Genomic DNA, 14,123 nt, shown 5'->3' with positions numbered 1-14,123 from the left:
TGGTAAGTGGAGCTGTTAAAATGGACAATGAGTGTAGATACAAGGAGGTGGTTTTAACGTTATGGCTGATGGGTGTGTTCTATAGTGTAGCTCCATATAACTCTATAGTGGAGTTTCATATATTTCTTATAGCTGCAGTAGAATTATCTCTATAGTTTCAGTATAATTTCATATGATTATTATAGCTGTGTGATAGCTGTATGATGGGGTCTATGTTGGATTAGAGGCTGTTGTGTGTGCTGACGGTTGATGTTGTCTGTGTTTGGGGAAGCGCGCCCCCTGCTGGCCCACAGCGACACTCCATAAACACACTGTCATGTCACGCGCGGAGGCTCAGACGAGCTCGTGAGATTAAATGTAATAAAGTAACTCTGCTGAGAAGAGGCGACGAAATGGACACAAAGCTGGGATCTCTTGCTTTTCCTACGGACCGCGAATGAACGGACGGGTCGCTCGGTGAAAGCCGCACTTCTGGGTGTCAACAGCGAGTTGTTACCTCGGCTGTGTTTCGTAATCATGAAGTTGTTAAACCTCCTGCTGAAAGATATCACACCCAAAATAGAGTACTACTCCAGGTTCTCGCCCTCGCCGATGTCCATCAAACAGTTTCTGGATTTCGGTGAGTAGTGTGTTCAGAAGTTTGCCTCAGGCAACTTATGACCCACAGACACGCTGCGAGCCGCTGTAGAGGCAGAAAGACTGCTAGGATTAAGAAACGCGGTTTTAAAGACACAGTGGACAGTTAGTGTTGACCAGAGGAGTCTTTAGAGTGAATCCTTCGAGTCCGTTCACTAGTCTGCATACTCTGAGAGCGGAATTCAGGCTTATTTTCTTACTGAGCAGAGCGGAGTTCAGCAGGTCGGAACATGTCAGGCGCTGAGGGCGAGGCAACGAAGTGAACGTTTAAGGGGAACACCACGGCTTTTTCAAAATTTTAAAACAATGATGTAAACAAAGTCATTCCCAGTGGTTTGGTGTGAAATGCTCCGTTCTGGAGAAGCTTACTGAGTCAAAATTGTTCACAGTGGTGGTGATAGGAACCAGACGTCCACCTCTAAAACTTCCTTCAAAAAAGTTATTACGTGACATTGTTATAAATATGCTACCTCAGACATTTTTTTGTGATAATGTTTTGGCTACAAAAGTATTTTGATTCATTTGAATCCATTCATGGCGGAGGGGTACATACAGGGTGTTGTAAGGCAAAACAGTACCCAAAGAACACAGATTTATGACTATTTTACCATCATCAGCATTACATATAAAAACTCAGAAGACATGCGTAGGTTCACTGGTGGTTTTAGGTAGTAAATAAAATTGCTATATTTGTGTTGTAGACATGGCGACCCTTGGTTCACCACCACTGTAGAGAAATCAGATCAGAAGTTTCTCTACAATGAACCATTTCACATCAAACCACCCTGAAAGACTTTATTTACATCTCAAGGACTGAAATATTGAGAAGTTTGGAAAAATGGGTGGCATTTCCCTTTAAGGACACTGAGCTGCACACTGCTGCACAAACTAAACATGTTTGTCTGAGTCTTCCGGTCTTGCAGGTAAAAGTGTTTATTGGAGCACTGAATAGACAGTGAAAGGGCTCAGTGTGGGGTTGGAGTGACTGAACAGCTGCCTGGAACTTGCCAACAATATAGAAGCAGAATGGAATCATATAACGATATTAATACTTTAAACACTGAACTATAGTGCAGCAGAGGCACAAGTTAAAACTCTTCAGTGTACCAAAGGCAGAAAAAACAAAAGAAACTAAAGAATACTAAAGAAATCTACAGGTCCCAGCTTAAGTTGCACCTGTAAAACTTCATGATACACACAAAACGTGGTACTTCAAGGGTTCTTTAGTAAAGACTGTGGTTCAATATAGAACCACAAACACTCAAAGAGCCATTTGCATAATTAAATTCTTCAGTTATATAGAACCATATTCCACACCTTCTCCATCGATCTGAAGAACCGTTTCGCCAGGCATTTTCATTTTATCATGCAAATGTTTCTTGGAGTGGTCATGGTTCTACAAAGAACCATTGTCCTTACTAAATAACCTTTGAAGAATCTTTTTCATGACTGTAGGCTATTAAAATTACATAACATAAAAATTCACACTTTGGAGAGTTTCCAGCTTGATTTGTGGTGACATGCTGCTCTGTGTGGTTTCTGTTTTTCTGTTCTAACAGATCTGATTCACATAGAGGACTTCTTCTCAAAATGCTTCAAATTGTGTTTAAAGTAAATCAGTTTACATTTTATATTTCTAGTTCATAATCAACTCTGTCTAAGTTGTTACTGAGTTGCAGTTATGAATATGACTGAATATGAATTGAAAGTAAAGACAAAACCTGTGTTGTGTTTTTTGACACACTATCTTTTATGTCCCCTCTTCAAGTAATCTTGGTAAATCAATCAACTAAACATAGTAAAGTATTTGCTGATATCAACCTTCATCACATGGTGCGCTTTCTTGGCAAGGCCTTCTGCCCCTGACCTTTGAGGGGAAGCAGAGGTGCAGCAGTAAAGCATAAAGCAAGCACACATTCACACATTCACACATAGGCATATATTAACTCACTCACAATGAAGTGACACTTCAGTGAAGTATTACTTCTACATTCTCTCGCTTGTCTAGGTAGAGAAAATGCATGTGAGAAGACGGCCTACATGTTCCTGAGGAAAGAACTGGCAGTTCGATTGGCCAATACTATGAGAGAAGTCACTCTGTTGCCTGGCAACCTGCTAAGTCAGCCATCTGTCCAGTTGGTCCAGAGCTGGTGAGGGGGCGGGGCTCAGTGAGGGCGGGGGTGGTGATGAGTGTGAGCACAGTGGTGAGTACAGAAGCAATTATAAAACTTTGAAGGGTCTGCTCAGCTAACGCTGGAACCCAAGTTGGATTTCCAGCAAAGCCAGAGCCATCCATGGCCAGGGGTCCACGAGAACACAAGTGACCATGATCTTATTAATTGTGAGGGCTTGCTTAGGTTATCCATGTCGATACAAAGCAACACTAGCCAATAAGCCTGTGTTAGGCCATCGTTTCCCAATCCAGTTTTTGGAGAAATGCAGATTGTCCATAATTTTGCTCTATCCTAGATCTTTGCATGACAGTACTGGGTATTCAGTGGTTTTGATTGCTTGGAAGCTTTGTGAGCTGGGTTTTAGGGCTGAAAGATGAATTAATTTTTTTTTTATATCGAAATTTCAGCTTGGAGGTTCAATGAAGCAAAAATGTTCATATTGCAAGAGCTTCCGTTTTTATTATTTTTATTTATTATATTTTACATTATCATCAATGCTGTCTGAAGTTTTATTTGGGAAAGTGTAACCCAATAACAGGGCTTGTAAACTGTCTGTTGACGAGTTAATCAGAATAGCAACACATTCACAACTAACTGGCAGTACGACAGTACTGCCAGAAAAAGAGGATGTGCTGGTCTTCTTGACTTAAAATAGGCCTAGACCCTTAGATATTTTCCCTGAATTGTTCAGCCCTGCTGGGTGTTTTGACCATCTGGGGTTCCTGAGGATTGGATTGGGAAACACAGTGTGAGGTCACAGAATTGGACAGTTATCCTCTAAATATCCTCCAAATGCATTCAGCTGCCCTACATTGGTGTAAGAGACACAACTTGAAAGGTAAGTGGCAACATTTAACAACGTTCCCTATAATTAAAGTTGCAGTGTGTAAGATTTAGTGGCATCTAGCGGTGAGTATGATCCTCCTTTTGTCAAAATTTGGACCAGCACCGGCAGCAACCACTGATTTTTATTCTTTCTACATCTTCCAACCTGTACCATAGCAACACCAAATTCAAGCTGCCGCTTCAATGTAAAAACGTGAAAGGAACTCTCTAGAACCAGTGTTTGGTTTGTCCATTCTGGGCTACGGTAGAAACATGGCAGTGCAACATGGCGGCCTCTATGGGAAGAGGACCTGCTCCCTATGTAGATCTGAAGGGCTCATTCAAAGGTAATGAAAACACATGAGTTGTAGTTACAGGTGGTTATACACTAATGAACACATGGTTTTGTATACTATATTCCATTTCTGCTAATAGATCCCCCTAATTCCCCTTAGGCATTGCATCCTTAAGAAAGATGGATAGCAGGCCATGCTTGTGAAGCTAATTCTAGGATTCATGGGGTTTTCATCTTCTTGATTATGCTTCCTTTTCAAGCTAATACAGTATATTTTTGGCCTTTGCTTTGTACATACCTACAAGAGAATGATCTTCCATATGTATCCAGGCCACAAGATCAGGCAGGATCTGATCTTTTCATAAGAGATACAATTGCTGTGTCTTTTGTGTATCAGCAAGAGAGTATCTGTTTTTTTATGAACTATCCAGAGTATCGTGGAAATGTATTATATCCTAAGAGCAGTCATTTTGAACTCTTGGGGTTATGGTTAATTTGCTGTTTCAGGTACAGTCAGAGCTTTGAGGAGCTGCTAGAATATGAGAACCGGAGTCCAGAGGATCCTCGCACCCTCAATGAGTGAGTTTTGTCTCACAGTAGAGACCTAAACTAAAAAGCTACAGAATATTGTGTTGGGTTAACCCTTACAAGTCTAAATTTATGATTCACATTCTGTATAGTCAGGTTTGAGTTGGCATTTCCACCCTTTTCCATATGTTTCGCTGTTAACAAAGAAAATAAAAAACAAGGCAAAAATGTAAACAACAGTTTTTCTTTCCACTAAGTTAGATTATACACATATTTCATCTAATTCATGTGATAATAAAGCATCTCAAGCATAAACTTGGCATTGATTGAATTTAGAATCAAAAATAATTGAAAAAGTGAAAAATAATTAAATAAGATGTAAGAAAAACTTTTTAAAGGACTATGCACTGTGGGTGACCAAAGCGAGTTCACAAGGAAATGTATTTTATTTCTACTGTTAAGATTGAGATTTCAATATCCTTTTTTATTGTTTTGGTGCATATAACAGCATGTCTTGGTAGAGAGCTTGTGCGTCCATAAGTTCATGTATTACAGTGTAGTCCCTAAAATGTTCTTGATGCTTAGGCCTTTTATTCTCTTCTCCTGAGATGCGCTTTTTTCCACTGTTCTTTTGATTCAGTTTCCTAGACATTCTTATCCAGATCCGGAACAGACACAATGATGTGGTTCCCACCATGGCGCAGGGTGTGATCGAGTACAAGGAGAAGTTTGGGTTCGACCCTTTTATCAGCAGCAACGTGCAGTATTTCCTGGATCGCTTCTACACCAGTCGCATCTCTTTCCGCATGCTCATCAATCAGCATAGTAGGTGCCTTTAAATGCGAGAGCTAGCATCTTGCAATCTGCTTCAATTGAGAATATATGGGATTAGCAAATCTAATATACCTGGCAGTGTAATGTATTTTTTTCATTTAAATGCTTGTATGTCTCCTTAAATTTGAAATGTGCCCCTATATCAAAGTTAATGCTTATTATATATTACATAGATAGTCTCACGTTATATAAGGTGTAAAAGTAGCTCCAAAATATTGTCTTGACGTTTGACTTTTTAGATGCAAAGCATGGAACTGGCTTGTAACTCATTCACTTTCTCACTCACATTTAGCAGGCTGTAGATTCTCCACAAGGGGGCACTTTTAGCACTCAAGTAGATTTTGGTGCTTAACAAGTGTGGTGCTTCACATCAGTGACACTGTCTTTCGTAATATGGATCATAAATAGTTGTCTTTTTAACATCATATGGATTTTTATAACACATCAGTGACACTGTCTTTCGTAATATGGATCATAAATAGTTGTCTTTTTAACATCATATGGATTTTTATAACACATCAGGACCCAGTTTCCCAAAAACATCTTAATGCTAAGATCATCTTAACTGGTAGAGCATGTGTTCACTGTGATGGTCGCTCTACCATTTTAGAATTATCTCTGTCCTAAGATGCTTCTGCGAAACACAGTCAAGATTAATCAGAAATGTATTAGGTGTCAATATAAAATGGTGATCAAATTTAAGTATGTCTTGTTACAGCTCTCCTCTTTGGCGATGGCATCAACCCTGCACCTCCTAAACACATTGGGGGCATTGACCCAAACTGCAATGTGGTTGAGGTAGTGAGAGGTATGAGCTTCCTCATGAACACATAAACCACTAAAAAAACTGTAGCAAATGTTCATTGAACCCTTAGAAGTCTAGTTATTACAGTTTTTTTATATTTCCTATAAAAATTGTATTTAATTACACAATTAATGACATAGTTACATAATGAATAACCTTTACAATCAGTTTACATTCCATATCGACTGCTTCAAATCTCTAGTTCCAACTTTTCCATTTGTTTCAATGTCATGATTTTTTTTCCACAAAATAAGATGTGTGTATTTCATCAGATTCAAATCCTTACATAATATCCTCTCCTGTACCTGCAAACAAAATGTGGTATTGATTGAAAATTCAGAATCCACTTTCAACAGAATTTCTTTGCTCGTTTCCTTGAGCCATGAGTGAGAAAAAAGCAATAACTGCAAGCACAACCTGTGACTGTATGGTTAATATTAGTGATTGTGGTAATACAGAAGGTGTTCATTTATCATTAGTCATTGTTACTCTAGACAGGTTAACATTGATTTAATGGTGATTTAGCTGCATGGTCTTTTAAATTCTTTGACTAGCTGTTTCATATCTCCTTCTTTTTTTCAGATGCATATGAGACAGCAAAGATGCTGTGTGAACAGTATTACACAAGGGCACCCGAACTACAGATCAGTGAATTCAACAGTGAGTTCTTGTTTCATTTATATCTCGTAGCTTGTTATAAAATACGAATCTGTGCGTTTTCTTAGGGGTGTAATGCGATACAAAGTTTGCGATTTGATAAGTATGGCCATTTTTGCATCACAGTAACACATGAAATGGCAACACAGCTTTTGCCTTAATTATTTATTTTTTGGTAATTCCCAAAAATGTTTCCACCATTGTCCATAAAAGACAACAGTGCTTGTTGAAAGAATAACTGGCATAAGCCATTTTCCCAGTAGAACAAAAGCTCAAGTTGAACACATTAACCACTGAAAAAGATTTCTCCCAGTGTCAGTGCCATTTCAGCTTCGAGTAACCCAGCTTCTTTTAACCCCTGAGCTCTAAGTGCATTTTCTCAATTTTTGCATATAATTTCGCTTTTGAAGGCAATTGCATATAAGACGATACCCATATGTAACGCTGCAGCAACTTTAGCAGCTATAAACTCTTTGCATGCCATGTCACGTGTCTCCGATGTCGACTAAATTAAGAATGAAGGGTGATGAGTAAGTCCTTAGTGTCCATTGGTCAGTTTCACACAAAATGTAGATGCACACACAAATCCACCAGTTACACATGGTGAGAGGCAGATGATGTGTATCTCAGCCCCTCTTTATAGCGTCATAACTCCAGATGTGAGTCATGTATGATCTCATGATAAGATGGACATGTTTGAACCTTATTTCTGTGCTGTATTATGGCAAAGACAGAGAAACATATATAGTAACATCGAATTTGACAACAGAGGAGTTCATGGCTGAGGGGTGGCAGCAACCCCTGATTTCAGGACTCCAACTGCTAAAAACATTAATAATATGACAGAGATCTGAATGTTTTTTTATTATTTGAGCGTAGCAAAGACTCATGTGTGCTTGTTTTGTTTTCTATTTTTATTAATATATTATCAAAACCTGCAGCAGCCATGCACTATTTAAATTAACTATGCATTTTCATTATAGCAGGTTCAATCAATTTCCTCAACAACAGTTCACTAAAACACACACAAGCTAAGGTAAAGTGTATGCAAAGAGGCCAGTTCTGTTTTTAAACTTAAAAAAGCCCCTAACGTAATAATAACGCTGTATCAACTGTTATATCCCACTCAGTGAGTGTTCCAGTGTTAAATCTTACGGTATGACTGTGCGTGACACAGTCAGTTAACGTGCCACATATTAGCTGTCTGATTGGTCGCCCCTTAGTTAATTTGCATAAAGTGTCTAGAATGAAAGAGCAGAGAGAAGATGTGCGTCAGCAGTCTGATGTGTCAGTTATATTTAGATATTGTCTCTCGCCTCATTATAGTGCAGTATAACATGTTTGGTTTGATGTAAAGTATCAAAAACAATTAAAAATGGGAAAAAGGCAAATAATTTAGCATGGTGTCATCATTCACGTCACATATATGTTGCTTGGAACTTCAGCACCAGCAACGTAACACACCATCCTGCATACCTGGATGGTTCCAGACTTGAATTCCTCACTTATACCTTATAATAATCTTTAGGTTGTAATGAAAGTTTTAGAGTTTAAAGAAGTAAATGCCTCACGTGTACCTATGACAACAACACACCTTCTGTCTATCAATGTGATCCAATATCTTTCAGCCAAGAAGCCAAACAGGCCCATCCAGGTGGTATATGTGCCATCCCATTTGTTCCACATGCTCTTTGAGCTGTTCAAGGCAAGTGAACTCAGGTTACAGTGTTTTGGTCTCACTCTGTATTTGTACAGAGGCACTAACGATGGTTCATAATACTGGCTTTATTTGCAGAACTCCATGCGAGCTACAGTGGAGCTTCATGAGAACAGCCGGGAAGGACTCCCTCCTGTGAAGACGCTTGTCACTCTGGGAAAAGAAGATCTCTCCATTAAAGTAACTGCTTTGACTTAAGAATGCTACTTGTATTGTGTCCCGACATAATGGCTCCTTAATCTTACTGAAGGAAAGACAATACTCCCCTTTTGTCAAATGCAAATGTAGAGGTGTTGCGTTGGATTTGGCAGGGGTTTTTCAGACTTTTTTCAGTCTTTGTGTATTAACTCAAATGCAAAATCAACATTATACAGATGAAGATATGAGGACAATAGTAGATAATTCACTTACATCATCCTTTAACGTGCTCACAATCATCAGATTCATCCAGTTGGGCAATGGGTCCTTAGCATAACTGATGTCACAAAATGTTCCACATGTTGCGTGAAGGTAAATATTTCCACCAACGAGGTCTTCAAAGTTGAGTGGCCTGTTTGTCACATATATACTCCTGATGTTGCATAAGTGCTGTATATACTTTCACAGATTAGTGACCAGGGAGGTGGCGTTCCCTTGAGAAAGATTGACCGTCTCTTCAACTACATGTACTCCACGGCTCCCACACCAAGACTGAATTCCTCCCAGACAGCTGCACCTCTGGTAACCCACACCCCAAGCAGTGCAGTGCTATATGTGTGTATGTGTGCGCTGAAGTGGTAACAGTCTTACTCTCCTGCAGGCTGGTTTTGGTTATGGCCTGCCGATCTCCAGACTGTATGCGCGGTACTTCCAGGGAGACCTGAACCTCTACTCTATGGAAGGTGTAGGAACTCATGCAGTCATCTATCTAAAGGTGTGACTATCCTTTCTTCAAAGCACATAAGCCTAGCCTAGTTCAAACTAAGCTTCCTATCAAATGTTTTCTAGCTTTTCAGTTTTTTTTGCGCATGTTGTTTGTGTGCATGTTTTTTTTATCTGTTTGCAGTAATGTAGCATATTAAATACAAACTTCAATTCCAAAAAAGTTGAAATTGTATGTGAAATGTAAATAAAAACAGAAAGCAGTGTTTTGTTAATCCACTCTGACCTGTATTTAAACAAACAGTACAAAGATATTTTATTCAAGATATTTAATTTTTTAGCATGCCTGCAACACAGTGGCAATTTCAAACTAGGAACATTGTGAAATGTCCCAAAACATCTTAGTCAAGTGATGCTACCATGCTTGGCTATAAACGCAACATCCAGGAAAGGCTTTGTCCTTTATAAGCAAGGATGTTTTAAGACTGGCCACTTTGCCAAAAAATGTTTCAGCAAAAACATTTCAGACAGTTTAAGAGCAACATTTCTCAAAAAGTAATTCTAAGGATCTTAGGTATTTCACCCTCTACAGCATATATCATCATTAAAAGATTCAGGGAACCCAGAGAAATCTGGATGTAAAAGAGAAGGTTGAAAACCTTAACTGAATGCTTGTGACTGTCACAGTCGTCACTGCATTAAAAAATGGCACATTTCTGTGATGAATATCACAGCATGGGCTCAGAAATACTTTGACAAACTGTTGTCAATAAACACTGCTCATTGCTGCATCCACAAATGCAAGTTAAGTCTGTAATATGCACAGCAGAAGCAATATGTCAACAATATCCAGAAAGGCCACTGAGTTCTCTGGGTTTGAACTCATCTGAAATGGACTGACTTTCAGACCATTATTTCTGTTTAGGGAAATAATGGAGGTTGTGTTCTCTGAGCCAAAGAAGTAAAGCACCGTACAGATTGCTACCAGTGTACAGCTCAAAAGTTCTAATGTTGCAAAAAATATGATATATTTCATTAGGTAGAACATGAAATACCATGTTTTTGCACTTTTTGATTTAGTTAAATACACATCAGACATAATTTGAAAATCACTGCTATCTGTTTTATTAGCAATTGTACTGTCACAACTTTTTTGGAAATCAGGTTTGTTGAAAGGTGTTTAGATCTTAGTATTTTTCCTTTTCCAAAAACTACAAAACTGAAATGACAACTGATAAAAAGTCTTACCTTGGTAATAAACTGACTTTGTTGGGACAAGCAGAATGTCAACTGGGTTGAGGCAAATATAAGTAAATAAAACAAGGCAGTAAATGCATTAACTGAGACACGTGGCACAAACAACACAAGTAAGCACAAGAAACATGTAAGCTTTGCTTGCTTCTCTGTAACTGTAGACACCTGTTGAGTGGCATATTGCAATAGGGTGGTACATCATTTCATGTCATTACAGCTCAGTATCTCAGATCACTAGGAAGCAATATAGCTGATTAGGCAATTTGATACTTTAAGGTTTGTAAAATGAACAAAAAAGACGATTGAATTATATACATGTAGTAATAGTTTAGAAAAGAAAGCTCATGGTTCTAAATATATCCATTCCCTTTACTAAGAACCCTTGAAGAACCATCTTTTTTAACAGTGTACCAAATAAGAACATGAAGAACACAGAGTGGAGTGTTATAAACTGTACTCAAAGTTTTAGTGTAGTGTTAGTTTGATTATATGCTATATAGTTTTATGCTTTATATTTTCTTACTTAACTGTAAAAATCTAACATTATTCAGAAGATTTAAAAAAAGGGAAGCTGTTTCCAAGTTTCTGAGCAAGTGCTAATTTATTACTGATGATTTTATGTGTAACCTGATGGTGGGACATTTTTCAGTATAACACAAATCATACAAGACATTAACTTGTTCCAAACTCTATGTGAGCTCTGACAGACTGCACCACTCCAAACAGATGTGACAAATTAAGAGACAGTTTCTGACTGTTGTCCTCAGGCACTATCCAGCGAGTCTTTTGAGCGCCTTCCGGTTTTCAACAAGTCAGCGTGGAGACACTACCAGTTAGGGCCAGAGGCTGATGACTGGAGCAACCCCAGCAGTGACCCACGCGATGCGTCCACATTCAAAGTCAACACGTGACCTAAAATCCTCCTGCCCTGCCCTGACTAGCTTCACATTTGTATGCATGCTTGAATCTAAAGCAAGTTCCAACCAAAGAGCTATTCTTGTTTAATAGTTTGGTTTGAATTCATTTATTGTCCATTTGCTTTAGAAATATTGCTTTTTGTATTCTATTGCTGAAATATCATGGGATAAATGCACTTTGTGTGGCTTAGTGGAAGATCAGGCAGAGTGGCTTTTTCATGGGAAATCTAGTCACTTGCAGTTATTATGCAGCATGCATTTCAAATAATCGTAAGAGGAAACACTATGGAGCCAAAGGCAGATTTGTGCTCTCTGTCACTAAATTAATGCTTTAAGTTATTTATCATGGAGTCTATTTGCAGGGAGTACTGTATTTTACTTTATGCTAAGCATGCAGACATAACGAGTGAGTTTTGATGGATTGCAGTAGATTATAGAACTACTGTACTGTATGACTTCAGTTAAAAAAATACAAAGAAAGTTTCTTTTGTAGCCAAAGCCTTAGAGAAATACTGTGTGGTGTGTTGGGAAGCTTTTGTGCTCAAACTCCCTGTCAGATTGTAACAAAAATGCCCAGACATGCAGTAGATATGTATATATTTGCCTTTGTGTTGTTTTTTTGCATTCTCCCAGTGTAAACTGAGTGCAGATTCAGGTCAGTACATTCTTTGTTTTAATGGTCAAGACTCAGTGATGCCACTGAATATTGTAAAGACTTCTGATTGTGCGCAGGACTATAGATTGCTGATGGGACATTTAGAAATGTTACAGTTCATGTACAGAAACAGGTCATTTTTGTTTAAGACTAACTATAATGCTATACATAAAAGATTCCCTATAAGAAATGAACTAATTTGAATGTCTCCTCCTCTACAGAGAGTGCTTAGGCTTGCTTAATAGCTGTAATTCATATTCATGCATAGTTATTTGCAATAGGTGCATCAATCCTAGGCTTAGTACTCAGTTTTTAATCTATACACTCCATGACACAGTATAATATTTATTCAAGAATTATTCAGTAACTGTAAAACTAATCCAGTACTGTGCAAAAATCAGAGACCACCCATTCGTTTATTCAATGTCCAATCAAAATATTTCAATCCTTCCACTGTTGAGTGACTGAGAAGTTTAAATTTGAGATCTTTGGAAATAACAGAAGGCAGTATGTACAATGCTAAAGCAATGAAAAAACTCTTTTAACTATGTCTACAACAATCCAGCCTGGCTGAGAAGATCACAACATACTTATTAAACAAAGAAGCCACTGGTGTTGTTAGAACAATTGACTGGCCAAAACAGAGTCCAGACCTCAATGTGTTTGTAATTACTTGCATCATGAGAAGCACAAAATGCAACCAACTTCTAAGACTGAACTTTGGAGATGTTTACAAGGAGCAGATTTCTTTGAAAAACTGAAAGCAAGTCTCCTGAAGCTGTAACAAAGGCAAAGAGTGAACATATTAAATAATGAAAAAAAATTATTGTCTTATATTTATTATTGTCTTGCACACACCTCTGTTAAATAGATTTTTCTGCCGTTTTCCCTGATGCTGGAAAATGAACAATTTAATGTTTTGACTGGATATTAAATGAATGAAAGGGTAGTCTCTGACTTATAGCATGGTAACGTATGTAAATTATGTAGTTATGAAAATGAGAAACTGTAGTGAGGACCCACATACAGACCCTCAGGGTTTAAGGGGTGATCTTAGTCTGGTCATTTTAACTAACAGAACAGCACTGTAATCAAAGAGCGTTTCAGAGTTTAAATGTCCAGCCATCTCAGCTCGCCCATGTGATGGTCTATAGCGAGGTCATATGGTAAGGATACGTCACCATTGCTGGTGACTTCATCATTTTAAGCTTTGCTTAATCATCTTAACTGCTGTGCCTAATAAAATCACTTCTTTTTAGGCCACTGGGGAATTAGTAGAACACAGTAGTAATAACTATACTGAAGAAATATGACTTTATTTTTATAGGGATGTGTAGTTAAACACAGAAATGTTTATTGCTGTAAAGCAGTGTTTCCAAAACGCTGTATTTGTTTAGCTTTTTCAAACACTGCCATTTTAACCTCAATAAGAGCTCATAAATTAGGTGATGAGTTGAGTCAGGTATGTATGGAAAAGGGAAAACTCTCTGCTATGAGAAAGTTCTGTTTTTAAGAGGTCCCAAGACAAATAAAAATGAGTTCATGAACTGATATTGGACACTTTTTCTTTCTGATGAATATGTTGAGGAATTGTGTTTGTGGATGGCTGTTAGTCAAGAGTTGTGGTTTATTCCATTTTTAAAAGCATACCATTACAAATGTTGGAGCTCATTCAAGTACACCTTATTGAGTTACTCAACAGAATCAATAAATACAAAATCACATCAATAAATACCAATCATAGTAGTAATGTATCAAAATTACAATGTAGTGTCAATGTAATTTCACAGGCAGTGCTTAGTTCTAAACAAATAGTAAGTGAAACTGGAATGCAGCAAACTGGTTTTGTGTGAGTGCGTACTTGTCTATTATTAAATATATATCTATATATATATATATATATATATATATATATATATATATATATATATATATATATGTATGTGTGTGTGTGTGTGTGGGGTC

The 14,123-nt window shown here is 37.9% G+C and overlaps 1 protein-coding gene across 2 annotated transcripts; it reads left to right on the top strand.

Annotated features, from left to right (window-relative positions):
• The first annotated feature begins 269 nt into the window (after positions 1-269).
• On the top strand, positions 270-13,709 carry pdk3b (pyruvate dehydrogenase kinase, isozyme 3b). 2 transcript variants are annotated; one of them, XM_036587831.1, is made up of 11 exons: positions 270-619; positions 2,645-2,786; positions 4,438-4,509; positions 5,099-5,283; positions 6,011-6,100; positions 6,680-6,757; positions 8,383-8,459; positions 8,550-8,651; positions 9,078-9,191; positions 9,271-9,384; positions 11,354-13,709. In XM_036587831.1, exons 1-11 carry the CDS (start codon positions 517-519, stop codon positions 11,495-11,497), a joined length of 1,221 nt encoding a protein of 406 aa, XP_036443724.1. In that variant the 5' UTR covers positions 270-516; the 3' UTR covers positions 11,498-13,709. The 2 variants fall into 2 exon arrangements, with proteins under 2 accessions (XP_036443724.1, XP_036443726.1); XM_036587833.1 differs by lacking the exons at positions 270-619; positions 2,645-2,786 and adding an exon at positions 2,797-3,982.
• Positions 13,710-14,123: the final 414 nt, after the last annotated feature.

This window comes from Colossoma macropomum, unplaced genomic scaffold (assembly GCF_904425465.1).
Source record: "Colossoma macropomum unplaced genomic scaffold, Colossoma_macropomum, whole genome shotgun sequence".
Classification (NCBI taxonomy): domain Eukaryota; kingdom Metazoa; phylum Chordata; class Actinopteri; order Characiformes; family Serrasalmidae; genus Colossoma; species Colossoma macropomum.
Note: the sequence above shows the minus strand (reverse complement) of the source record. Positions and strands in the feature narration are given on the sequence as shown.